Below are 14,051 nucleotides of genomic sequence, written 5' to 3' on the forward strand. Positions count from 1 at the left end.
GTTGTTGTTAGCCCCAGGTCCTGACCAGATGCAGAAGCGGCCCAGTGAGAACACTGAGCTTTAAGGAGACACTGTATGGAGGCAGTTACCATGTGTCACTCAATTCCTCCTCTGGAAATCAAATCAAGATCATCATTGTATTAGGTTGAGTTGCTACCTAAAGACATAGTCAGGAGACCTAACGGGAAGAGTGTGGACACATCTCTCTTCTTTAAAAACATGGTTCCACTATATGGCAGAAAGAGCTGTCAAATTAGATCATCTCCCCTCTGTGGGAGTTGTTGGAAGAAAAGCTAGATTTAATATTATAGATGGAATTCCTGCCTTGGGTGGGAGTTGAGCAAGCTCATTTTCTGGGATTTCTTCCAATTCTTAGAGCCCAAGAGTAGAAGATTCTATGTATCTGTACTTCTAAGTCACAAAGCCACAAATGCAAGGAAGCTCTGATATTCTTTCTGCAGTGAGGAAGTCACAACAAGGCTATCTTTGGCCTTTATTTTCTCAGCAACTAGAGTTACTCATGAACACTAAAGTGGGCCCACTGTGCCTGGTCAGGGCTCCGAATGCTAGAGAAACTCCAAAGGGATGAGTAGAGGTTAGGATTCCCCAGGGTCTCTAAATGATATGAACAAAGTATATATACAATCTGTTGCCTCATTTTAAGATTATTTAATAAGAACACTATTCCAGGAAAAAATTTGAATTTGAATTGCTAAAAATTGTTCTGTATTTTGAATCTGATGCTTTGATTTTTTTTTCTTACACTAAAAAAAAAAAAACCTATTATAAAAACAATGAATGAAGTTGCCATTCATCCATATCCTGTCATAGTTCCCTGTCTCCTTTCTTAGTTCAGTGACTCATTAATTCATTTGTCTTACAAATATTTAGTGACTGCCTTCTATGTGCCAGACACTGTGCTAGGCATTAGGACTACTATAGCGAAAAAGACAGTTTCTAGCCTCACTGTTATCACACCTAATGAGGAAAAACCAAACAAATTTCAATTCTGTGATTACAGAAACATAAGAGATTTTAACTGATGCCTGAAAGTATAAAGGAGCACTCCCCTCATCAGCCTTGCACTAGACCCTGAAAAATCAGAGCTGCAAGTCAACAAAGGCAGAGAAGCAAGTATTTTCTCTTTGAATTTATTTGAAAATCAATTTCTTAATCTTATTTGTACTTCATTCTAGTTTTCTTTCTCGAAGCATCCATAGATGATGTAATGCTTCTCCTCCAACTAGATCCCAACCCCCTCTAGTGGTTGGTTCAGGGCTTCCTGAGGCCGCCCGCCACAGCGCAAAGTCTTGCTCTGGAAGCTCAGAAGCTGAGCCAAGATACAGCTTGTGGGAAAACCAAGATGTGAGACAAAAGCTACTAAATGACCCTCAGAGCTCAGTGACAGCACCGTGTGCCTGTGAAGGGAATTTAGAGTCTTTCAAATAGGTTCTTAAATGGCTTCAATCATGAAGGGACTTAGCAGGCTGACAGCAATGCAGAGCCATGCAAATAGCTTGTTGGCCAGACAACATCTGACTATCTTTGGGGGCAAGTCCCTGTGCTCACCTCCAAAACCTGTGTCCCAGTTCCATTTAGGATCAACACCAACACAGAGGCTTCCAGATAACTTGGATCGGGTCTTCCGGTACATATGAGTCTTTAAAATACAACAGAAAGAGAATACAGAAAAAAAAAAAAAGACGGCCATTCAGTCTGATGAGTAGGTTCCTTTAGAATTCTGTTCATTTCCCTCTCTGTCTCCCACGAAGGCCCCTTCGGAATTGCACTGATTTCCCTTGCCCACAGAGGGACCAGCAGTCCTCAGACAGCATTCTGCTTGGAGCTTCTCAGCTGTCTCACCAGGGTGAGAAGTAAATAAACCCCCATCTCCTCAAATGAATACCTGCCAAACCATTTTCCATAGAACCCCATTCCTGTTAAATGTTAACAATAACAAACAAAAACAAAAACAAAACAAAATAAATGTGGGGAGAGAGTGAGGGTTCTGTGACAGAATTTGGGGGGGGGAATAACAGGGTTAAATTGGTTAATTTACTTCAGAACTTCTAAGGGGGTTTTGGGTTTTTTTTTAATACTTAATATTTTTTATGAAGCTTCAAGAGAGGGATACAGTGGGCGTTATTTCCCAAACTTGACTATGAAATCCTTTATTCACAGGGTATCTCATGAGATGAGTACTAGCATTTGTACAAGTTCCTTTTGAACACACGTTGAAAAATGTCATCGTAGTAGGCTCTCCCCAAAAATAAATTTGAAGTTCTGATACATTTTGAATATATGTGGGGTCACAGTTGCCATAATGGTGTTTTGTAATGAGATTTTAAAAGAAAAAAAAACTTCATAACTCCTTTTTGTGATATTACAGAGGATTGCTTCTACAGATTGTAAGTAAAATGCCAGATGCATTGTACTGCCTACCTAAATCCTACAGCAATCTAATTGTCAGCAGGTAACGTCCGCCTCCGCTTTTCTATCAATCCTACCACAAAAACGCAAAGATAATTGGAACAAATCTCCTAGGTGACTCACGGTGAACACTGAACACTAATAGCCCAGCATAACAGCTGAAATGGGCTCTGACCGAGGGAATACAGAAACATATCGTGTGTTGGAAAAAGAAGTGATTATAAACTCCACTATATGCCTCAATTCAGGGCCACTACTGAGAGATTAAGCATTCCGTTTAGGATAAATCAAGAACAGAAAGATTGCTTTTATTCTGTTTTGAAGTTCCGACACATCTCCTCAGATGCCTCTTGAAGAGAAAAAGTCCAGGCTTACTTTGGTTTGAGAGAGCACATAGCCATCCGGGTTGGTGACTGGCAACAGGAAGACATCCATTATATCCAAAATCAAAGTAATGGATGGATCATTTCCATAATCAGAGGCAATCTGAGCAGAGACAACAACATATATGTCAACCTCATACTCCCTTTTTGCCAGGAAACACTGGAGAGAATATTAAGTCAATGTGTTTTTTCAAAACATGAACTAGGTATCACTCACTGCTGGAAAATGGGAGCCCTCCAGCCCAATCTCCTGTTAATGTGTTTAATATGCCAATGTTGATACTTTTACTTCCAGTAGGAATAATTTACTTACATTAAATAAAAATCAGATATCACTTACCCATTCCCTCTCAAGGGCAGGTTTCTTCCTATTAATTCTGGTGAGGGATTTTGCAATGGTGGGCAATGGTGTACGTGGCTTAGAGGGATCTATGAACCAGAGAAATTTTTTCAGTTTTCCTTAATCACCACACAGGCTATGTAGCTTTCTAAAAGTACTCACAACCAACATCAGATTACTTAAATATGCAGAGACTTTTCTAAAGATCCAGAGAACCGGTTAAATTCCATTTGGGGAACTGCATTTCTACTTGCGATCAATTGCAGTAGAGTTGAAGTTTCCGCTGGATTAAAATTTATTCATTTCCTGTGCTCAGCCATCCTAAGGCATTATTATTCAACTGTTAAATATCCATTTCATAATACCCTAAAGGTAACCGCATTTTAATTGAAGGGAAAAATGTATCAGCCAGTATGCACGTGGTTGCACATGCTTGAATGATCTGATGTGGATTGATTTCCTTTGCTCATGAATTAACATTCTGATTTATAGTGTGTCACTTCTGAATTACTAAAGAAATACCAGACTAGGTCACACCTAGTGCAGTGTCCTGACTCTAATTCCAATGAACACGTGGAAGAGAGGTATTGCTACACCCTAACTTCAAAATCGGATTTGGAAAATTTTCAGAACAACCCAAAAATCCTTAACAAGTTCCACTTTGGATCTATGGGTCAAAGTAAACTCTCCTAGCAGCTGTTTATGTATGCTATCTGAGTCCCTTCTGCGATTTTACAGATTTCTAGTACATCATGCCTCAGCCCTCAGAGCTCCAGGCAGCAAAGCGATTTTTCTCTAGTCTGTTCTTATGCTGAAATCTGACTCCTGGGGTCCTTACTTGCCACCCTCTCAACCTCTTCTAGCTCTTGGAATCTTTTAACAGAGCACACAGTGGCCAGCAGGCCAGGGGAGGGGGGCCTGTGTCAGGGTCCTGGGGGCGGGTTGGGGGATACTAAAAAAGGTTTGAATGGGTCCACTTCCTGCCTGTGTAACAAAAGAAAGGCTTGGGCTGAGAGTGTTAGCCACTAGGACCACAGGGACTGCTGTGTGGGTAGACAGGGCCTGACCCCAGAAAGACAAAATAATCAGGGAATTTGGGGCAAAAACGACTTTACTTGCTGTCCACGGTGAACTAAGTTGTGTAACCCACTCCCAGGCATGGATCCCGGCCCCTAGCCAGATGGCCAGCTTGTCTCCTCCAGTGCTGAACTGCAAAACAAGCATGGAAATGTGAACGGCTACACTGCCCCAGACCCCTCGTCCCCTCTCTTTTCCCTGAGGCCTTGTCGGTCCCTCTTTTTGTACTTGATGTGGTTGAGAAGGAGAGGGTGTAGACAGTAATGCTGTTGATTAACTCTTCTCATTTAACATGATTTTTCTGGTCCTCTTAATGCAAACTTAAATGCAGGCTAACAAGAGGGGCATGCTTTGATGTTTGTTAAAAAAAGATCACTGCAGATAATGTGATGACATGAAAATATGTTCATCATACGTTGTAAATTTTTTAAAATACTACAGAATAGTATGATGCCGTTTTTATTTTTGAAAAGGCTAGCTCATGTGTATATATATATATATGTGTGTGTGTGTGTGTGTGTGTGTGTATATATATATATATATATATATATATATATATATATATATATATGAGTACACACAAACAGGAGAAAAAGGGAGGGGGAGGAAAAGATACAAGCTAGAAAGATAAACAACAAAATGTTAATACCTATCATCTCATACTTGCGGAATTGTAAAATGGGGATGTTTTTCATTTTTTGTTTGTTTCTGTTTTCCATTTTTTGCAATGATTGTATTTTTTTAATAAAAAGGCTTGTGATAACCTTTTGAGTCTTTCATAAAAACAGGATGGTAGGCTCTGGAGGTGCTTTCCAGAGTTTAAATTTTATGATCTAAGTGACTCAGTTTTATTTGGAACAGTGGCTTTGCCAATTGGATCAGTAAATGGGGAGGAAAAGATTATTTCTGCACCATCAACTTCTATCTTTGTGCAGCATTCTAAACATCGCAGATAAGGTAAATGAGAAATGCAAATCCTTGCTAAAAATTACATTTCATGCGTTTTGAGAGTTTTAGTTTAATGTCTTTCCCACTTTTTCCTTCAAAGAGCTCAAATGTAGAAAAGTGGGGAACTTTGGAAAACAATATTCTCAACCACAAACCACCTGGGAGAAGGAAAGGCCAGGAAAATCCAAGGGTAAGGAGAATCTGGGGTTTCCTGACCCAGCTGTAGGAGAAAACGGGAAAAGGAAACAGAAAGAAAATAAGGTAGTAAATATGAGCAAATGTGCCACGGTGTCATGAAGTAGGGGAACCACTCCTCCCAGACCTGCTTTGGGAAAACCGCTCTGGAAAAATCCATCTGTCCCAGCAAGTCCGTTGGTTCTCAGCCATAACGTTTCCAAATTTAGCAGGGAGTTGTGACATTATTTTTTTTTCCTTAACAAACTCTTTCTAGGAAATCTGGGGAAATAACTTTCACTCTTTTTCAATGCAAGGTGAAAAAGCCTGAAACTATCAGCATTAAAACTGTTGCCAGAAGTTAGAAGTTGGAGTAAAACCCTAACCTTTTCCGGTTAGCACCTTTAAAATACCTGCGTTTATGGACATTAGCCTCTGCCGGTTAGCTGCCCCTGCCATTTAGTTGCCTGTCACCCTGCTCACTGTGAGAACCCTGGGTTTTAAACGCAGCTCCGGCAAGTACTTGGAGCTTTTTCTTTTCTTTTTTCTTTTCCTTTCTTTTCTTTTCACTTGGTTTTAAAACAAGAAAAAGAGAAAAAGAAAAACAAGACACAGAACTCCTATCTTGATTAATTACAGAATACCTCCCCCATCCCCGTGCTCACCCTGGGGCCCTGCACCACTTCCCCCACCCATACCCCCATACCCCCCCTCACCCTGGGGCCCGCACCGCCTCCCCCTTCCTCTGTTCCTATTGGCGCATACGCCTGTTTTCCTGCGAGCAAATCTATCAAGATGAGAGCATTAATTCACTCCTGCAGACCTGCGTCAGCTTGTGCAGTTAAGAGAAAAAGAAAAGAAAGAAGGGTGGGGGTAGTGGGGAGGTGGATACTCAAAACCAGCAAGGACTGGTTAGGAAGGGGAAGAAAAAAGGAACCGCTCTGCAGCCAGAGCTGGGACAGACGGCCCGCCTGGGAGGAGCAGGTTTCTAGAAGCATGGAGAGGAAAAACCAGCACTGCACCTGTGTACCTTGAGTACGTTCATGAGCCGGTTTTCAAAAGGATAGCCAATGTTCACTTTGCACCCTAGACCAGGGTGCTCAGCAACGAGGTTATTCATTTCTTGAGAAATATGGAATGTTTAAAATGAAATAGACATTTGCAGATGAATAATCTGATGCATCCATTAGTGACTTTTCTCTCTCCTCCATTTCCATTCCCTTGGGGACTGGAGAGGGCAGCCCGGCAGATGCTGTGGGACTGGGGACGCTGGAGTCAAAGCTAAGAGATGATGAGTCCCTGGGCAACTACAGGGGCTGGAAAAGAGGAAGCCATTTTGCAGCAGGGGAGCCAGCTCTTTACAGTTTTGTGATTCAAATAAAATGGAACTGATCTGGCTTGCCTCTGGCTTGCCTCAGCCCAGCTATGAGAAGGAACTTCCCCAGCCAGAAAGCTGCTTGCCTTCACTAGCAGAGGAACACAAATGGTAGTGGTACAGAAAACCAAACAAACAAACAAGTGTATTTAGAGGCAGGCGCTACAAAACACAGAAAGGCAGTTATGGCCGGGACAACCTGGGTGCCTGCCTCAGAGGCACTTCGGCTACCTGCTACTCTGGCTCCTATTTGCAGGGCTGATTGAAATGCTGTGCAGCTGGGGCACCCAAGCTGTGTCCATTGCTGGTATCGAGACAGGTCTGGGCGTGTCTGGAGAGTGAACGGCCTGAGAACGGCTCCTCCAGCTGTTGCCAGCATTTGCTCTCGGCTAGACACAGACACCAATTTGTAAGGCCAGGCAAAGGAGAGAGAGCATCTTGTTTCCATCACTCTCTTTTCTCCCTCACTATTTGTACTGGTCCACTATCCTTTATCTGAAATCCTTAGGGGCCATACCTACTTCAAATTAAGAAAGGTAGGAAGATACACTGTATATTACACATGGGCGGTGCTCCATATTCAACTATGTTAATATTTCTGACAGTGAAACACATGAGCAGCAAGTTAGTTCAGGTCAGATTTTGCCCCTAAATCAGTTTAGGTCAGCTCAGAGTTTGCCACAAAAAAAATTCAATTTTTTTTTTTTTCAGAGGGGAAAGATTGTTTTCAGAGTTATTTGTGTTTTAGAATTGCTGGTTTGGGGGAATTAGGCTGCTCACTGGCTCTTTCCTACTCCCCCACCTCTCCCCTTAACCTCCCAACCCCCATCTCCTCAATCCTTCCCCTCCCCTGCCCCTCTCCAAATCAGTGCAAATACACCCCTGTGGCCCCCAAGAAAAGCTGTGTGTCGCAGAGGCAAGTGCAGCACTGTCAAGGTGACCCAGGTGGAGGAAGGGGGCATTCTTCACACCAACAAAACAGGAAAGACAGAAAAGACGCTGCACAAGACTTTGCTGCCATGAGGTCTGAGAGCATTTGGCAGGTTGAGGGGTATCAAGGTGTCCCCTGATTCCATCATCAGTGGCAGCCATGAAACATAGCTCTCAAATGGCTTTGTGGGTGGCACAGGTCAGAAATCAGCATGAGCATAAGGCTGTTTTGTGCTCACTTAAGCCACTCCTGGACACTTCCAAATGAGGTGCCTGCTGGGATGGACAGGTGGGCTTCGGGGCCTGCCTTAAGGCAGTGACACTGATACTGACTGTGAAATCCTAGAGAAACTTTAAGAAGTTAGGAAATAATGTGAGAATAATTTCCATTAAATCACCAAGTTTAAGTATAGGCCTTGTTATCAGAAGAAGAGAATGCCCTGTTTCTTTGATGTTCATTTTGAAATACCTACCTCTTCCAAGATACGATAAGCCTCAAAGTTGAAACTACCATTCCATTCTCTTCTCTGATAAAGTAACATTTCTTCATTCTTCTTGTCCAACAGAACCTAAGATAAATCGATCATACCTATGATTAGTTTACAGTGATGCATTTGAACCGATAATAGTGAAGGAAATGGTGATTCTCAAGTTCCCAGTCCCAAGCATTCCTCTCCCTCTTCTATAGGCTTTGGGGTGATGCCTTTCCCTTATTCTGGCAGCACCCTGAAAGGGGATAGGGCATAAACAGATTTCTGGCCAGGCAGATGCTGCAAATGTAGGATGATAGTCGTGTGGCTGTCTTACGGCTCATTCTTCCTTTCTGGGAACCCCGGGTCTGAGGTAACCTCCAATTAAAAAGTAAATGAATAACATCTTACTTTTACCTACTTTGACTAACACTCTTCAGTTTTTACTTTGTATTTCATGCCAGAGACTCTCTTCTGCCATTTCCATTACATTTTTTATTACCATATCTCACTTGTGCCAACTGCAAAAAAGAGAGGGACAGAGGCTTCCTACTCACTCTGCGGGGGTAGCCCAGCCTGCAGGAAGGCCCTGGTAGCACCCACAGGTCCCTTCTCTGGCAAGGGTACCCAAGGATAAAAGAGGATGGACCTTCAGTTCATATGGACCAGCAAGCCTCTGGAAGGGTAGGCTGAGGAATAATCACCTGAACACTTTCCATCATGATGAAATAAACAATTCCCTGGGACTCTTAAGAAAACTTTGACTGCCTGGATGCTGACAAAGGGAACTCGGACATGGGCTGTCTCTCCTGGGATGGTGGGTGATTTCCAGAAATTAAGCTGTAAGGGATAAAAGGCCCAGGCAATGAGTGGGTCATTCCAGGGAAACGGACAGCTCAGCATGGGTATATTTCAAGAAATCAATTTGTATCTATTTTACCTCAAGCCTATAAGGCTAAAATCATTGTGGAATTACTATGATATTGCTGGAAGGGTTTTTAAATATCCAAGCATCAGCATATGTGTAATATAATTTTCCCCTTATATAGTTAGATATTAAAACTGGCAGAAGGTAAAGATTATTTAAAACTGTAGCAGTTTTTTTTAACAGTTGACATTCAAGTGATCCAATTCATTTCATAACAGAATATTAATTCTGTAAATTATTTTAAAGGGAAATAATGCATTAAAAGTGTTCAGCAATTTTTCTGAATGACTTTCACATTCAATTTCTCTTTTCATTTTTACAAAACACCTGTGAGACAGAGAGTGGTATATTTATCCTCATCATATTGAATGGGAAAATGAGACACAGGGAAGATAGGTGACTTGCCCAATGTCACATAGCTGCGACTAAAGCCCAGGTTTTCTGTATCCCAGCTCCATAAGTTAGCATTCTACGCTTCTCATCAGAGAAGACAAGATACAATCCAAAGTAAGAGACCACAATCATCATGTCTATTTATGGAGTATTCACAATGGGGGGAAAAAAAAGGTCCCCTCTAGGACAGATACCTGAAGATGTTCTTTAGGCTCCAATTCCACAAGATTTTTTATTTGTTCTTCATTCCTTGGTATGATCTCAAGGATTTGACCTCTAAAGAATAGTAACCCCAGAGAAGGTATAGCTCAGTGGAAGAGCACATGCTTAGCATAACACAAGGTCCTAGGTTCAATCCCCAGTACCTCCATTAAATAAATAAATAAATAAATAAATAAATAAATAAACAAACAAACAAACAAACAAACAAACAAACATAATTCCCCCCGCCAAAAAAAAAAGTGGTTTAAAAAAAGAGAATGTTAACCACAGACATGATCTTAAAAAAAAAGCCTGGGCACTGTTTCTGTTGCTTTCTGCTCCTGTCAGTCTCCACATGTATAAGGTTAATACAGCAGTCAATAATCTCTTTAACAATCAAGAAACTAATAAATAGTATACTGACCCACATCCCCAGAAGGAAGAGTTGATATAATGGCTTTACCTCCCCCAGGGAACAATTATCTAAATAATAATTAACAGCTGTACCTGCTCCTAGCAGGAAGTTTGCCAGTGAAGTTACCCTTCCTTTAGCTAATGATTATTTATCAAGTAACACTTGCTGCTCATAAAGCATTGGCTTTTAAAACTTATCTGTTCCTGTTTTTCAGAATAAGGTTTTTAAAAAGTAGAATAATTAATTTGGTGCTTAAAAGTCCTCAAAAGAGGAATTAAATTTACATCTGGGTAGACCTAGGGTGTTTTTGTTGTTGTTAGCTAAAGTGTATCAGAGTTCCATCTCCAAACCCCATTCATGTGGCCCAAACTTGGGGTATGGCTAGGGAAAATTGGGACCCAGATAAATCATGGTGTCTCTCTCTCTCTATACACACACACACACACAAACACACACACACAATGAGGAATAAAGGATATCAAGGACACCTTGGCAGGAAAGAGAAGTTGCAAATCAAGCAAACACATATTCTTAGAAAAAAGTCTAGTAGTAGAGCTGGATTCTTATAGCCCTTCCTTGATGACAGAGGTTTTTCCTCTCTCCCTTTCACTGAGTAGGCTGACTTCCTGAATCACTGCCCTGCCCATTTGTGCAGTGGGGAAGGGATTGGTACAGAGAGCTGTAATGAAGGACCAGAACCAGGTCTTCTGAAACCAAGTACCATCCAATTTCCATTTAACTCCACTAGAATATATAAGTGATAGGATCTATGCTCTTGAAGTCTCTGCTGCCTTCCAGTACCACCAGCCATAGATGGTCTGAAAATTCTTCCATTTGAGTCTCATTCCTTTTGGGTAATCCATAGATTCCCTTTAAAATGGGAAGACATTGGGAAAAGTAATACATTGATTGGGTTAATATTTCCTGGTGTGTCTTCTAAGACCTTTTGAGTTGCTCAGCACAAAAAAAACAAACAAAAAAAACGGTGGGAAGGAGTTTGATGATCAAAATAAATGGACAGATGCAGCAACCTAGATCCCCCCTCTTATAGATTTACAATGTACACTAATTTAGTAAAAGTTCCTAGAAATTCCATAATTTGTTTAACCCTCTGATTCCCAAATTTATTTGACTGCCTATTTTTTAGGCCAAATTTATTTGGCTACTTTGCTAGTTCCCTGCAACACTCTTCAAGAAATGCTGCCTAAAGCTCTTCACAGAATCTTGAAACCAAAGTACTCTGGAACAGAGATGGATCCTGCAGATCCGTGATAGATGAATTTGGGCTGAAGTCTGCAGCCTTGGGCCTCCCACCTCATGAGGTTCCAATGTCTAAGCATTTGATCTGAAGATAGGAAGGACTTGGGCTGACATGGAGGAAGTGGGAGAGCAACTTGTCACTTACTGAGATGGCACTGAGACAAATGACCAAACAGCTTTATTTTCACTGATGTCTGTTATCCCTACCTTCTGAGCATCAGCAGGGAGGATGATTAAGAATAGGGAGAAATAGGGTGCATGTGTTCAGTTTTCACTTCTTGTTTTTCTCCTTTAAATATCATTCCTCTCTCTCTCTCTCTTTTGATCACTCATTCCTATTATCCCAGTAACCCCTCTCCAAATCTAAAAGAACTCTGAAAATGCTGAACACTTAACACTCATTATTCTGCAACAATCCAGTGAGAGACTCTGTGAATCATGTAAGCAAAATTCAAACAGGCACCAGAAAGCATAACTTACCCTACAAATGTTTCTTGACAGTAGATATGGCCAAAAGGGGCACCAAAAAAACAGGATCAGTCTTATAGTTAAGGGTCTTCCAAGAGTCCAGAATTCAATGTCACTCCTGCACTTTATTTATAGGGACCACGGCTGCAGCTGATGTGTTGGCAGTCTAAGAACTCAAGTGAATTCCCACATAGTAAAATTCCCACCTACATGTCAAATTCTCAAGGTTGTAGACACCCACCTGTGTGATATCACCAATCCATACATTTCCATTCCTATGATGAGATAACAAACTTTGATAGAAAGAAAACAAACTTGCTAGAGCATATCAAGGCTAAATCATGCATTTATGGTTTAGAACATAAAGTGCCACTAACTCCAACCAGTGATAGAAGCCAGATTAATAGACTTAGAGGTTAAAGTCTTTTCTGGGTCTCTGACCAAAAACAAAAAAGGGCACAGCATTTATAGTAATTACTCATGCATCCTGTCTATCACATTCCATTAGTTTGCTCATTTGTTTATTTTTATGTTTACCCAGAAACACTGTAATCACTTAATCCACATCTGCTGAATCTCCCTATAGATATGGCCCATTCCAGTCCTCACTCTATATTAAAATGAAACAGAAGGCCTTTTAATATTCAAGTTTGGACTGTTTCTAAAGTGATCCATCTGCATTTGTACCAAATTGATGTCCCTGTTCCTGTGCTTTTTCCCAAAATGAAAATGACTTTCTAATTATGACAACGAAATTCTTGTTATAGGAAGTTTGGATAAAAAGGAAGTGTTTTATTTAATCACCAATAAATCCTCCACCCAAAGAAAACCATTTAGTGTCTATCTTTCCAGTCTTCTTTCTATGTTTTAGAGGTTTTTCTTAAACAAACATTAAATTATAACATACATTTTGATTTTTAAACAAGGTTTTTTAAACAAAGGTGGTATTTCCTTGTCTGTGTACATTAATCTGACTTTGTTCTTCATTGCAAAAGGAGAAAATACACCTATCTATTTTTAGGAATCAAACTTTATCTCATTTTAGTCATTTATATACATTATATTCACCCTAGCAAGAATCAACCAACAGAAACAAGGAAATTTTCAACTTTCCTCTGTGCGTCAAATTCTTCATCTGCACACACTTTAAATTGCTGAATTAGAATTCTCAAGTACCTACATTAAGAGGAAATGTATATATATGGTGTTTTGGGGTTTTTCATTCTCTTGGGTGTCAGGAAAAAGAAAGAAACCAAGAGGCAAAGGCTATAGTTCACCTTCATGTCCCCAGCACATATCAGGTAGACAGTGTTCATATGAACTGAAATTAATGTACTTGGAGAGTCAGTAAAAGCTTCTTGGAAAAGATGGGGTCTGAGCTGAGTCTTAGGGCATAGGATTTGCTGAGGAGAGCATGGATTTCTGGTGTTTGGGAAACACGATCAAGGTAGAGAACTAGGAAAATAATGGCACATGACTGGGTTGGGAGGAAATTTGCAGAGCTGACCCTGGACGTGATGGGGAAGGTAGAATATAAGAAGAAGATATGAGAAGGGCTAGATGGTGGAGGGCCTCCCAGTCCAAGCAGAAGAGTTTATACCTGATGAAAGGGGCAAGTGGAGAGCTTCAGGTTTCTGAGCCGGTAAGTGATAGCTGAAGGTGATGTTGAGAATGACGAATCTTGCAGGGTGGTTGCAGGACAGAGATACAAGCAGGCAGCCAAATAAGGAGCTTCCTGGAGAAATTCCGATTAAAAATGGTGCATCTGGACTGGGTGGTGGCAGAGGGAATGTACAAGATAGGCTCAAAGAGCTATTTCAGTGGAAGAATCATGAGTCTGTGGTGAGTGACTGGTGCCTGACTGGTTATAGGAGAAGTCAGGGAAAGGGGACTTACCAGTAGGTGCGAAAGGAGGGGCAGATAGCCACCTCCACAGCAGCCTCCCAGCACTTCCTCACCCAACTGTCATAATGCATGAAGTTCATTGTAAGAATTTGTTTTATCCCCCTTACAATATGCTTTCAAAGAGGAATTTTTGCTGAGAAGTACTAGCCAATGAGTTGAGTTCACGGTGTTAGGTATGTAATGGCTCTCTTTTCTTCCTGAAAAAGATGGTGCAGATGAGTCTAGAGCTGCAGTGGTTCAGGCAGTCCAAAGAAGGGAGAGGACTCTGGGGTGATGCCTGAGATGAAGAAAATGAACATTTCCCGAAATAGATGAGAATAGTCATTTTAAAAGATGAATAGAAGTTGGAGGAGG

The 14,051-nt window shown here is 41.1% G+C and overlaps 1 protein-coding gene across 1 annotated transcript in view; it reads right to left on the minus strand.

Annotated features, from left to right (window-relative positions):
* Positions 1-13,777, minus strand: part of LOC105063207 (carboxypeptidase A2) — a 21,523-nt gene extending 7,746 nt beyond the window's left edge. The window contains 12 exon segments of the mRNA XM_010947677.2: positions 1-20; positions 1,570-1,660; positions 2,806-2,916; positions 4,264-4,362; positions 6,383-6,484; positions 8,131-8,226; positions 8,832-8,876; positions 8,878-8,967; positions 9,643-9,724; positions 11,805-11,854; positions 11,856-11,910; positions 13,689-13,777. The exon segment at positions 1-20 is cut by the window's left edge and continues 184 nt beyond it. Of these exon segments, the coding sequence (XP_010945979.2) occupies positions 1-20; positions 1,570-1,660; positions 2,806-2,916; positions 4,264-4,362; positions 6,383-6,484; positions 8,131-8,226; positions 8,832-8,876; positions 8,878-8,967; positions 9,643-9,724; positions 11,805-11,854; positions 11,856-11,910; positions 13,689-13,777 (930 nt within the window).
* Between the last annotated feature and the right edge of the window lie 274 nt (positions 13,778-14,051).

The sequence above is a fragment of the Camelus bactrianus genome, chromosome 7 (assembly GCF_048773025.1).
Source record: "Camelus bactrianus isolate YW-2024 breed Bactrian camel chromosome 7, ASM4877302v1, whole genome shotgun sequence".
NCBI classification, from domain to species: domain Eukaryota; kingdom Metazoa; phylum Chordata; class Mammalia; order Artiodactyla; family Camelidae; genus Camelus; species Camelus bactrianus.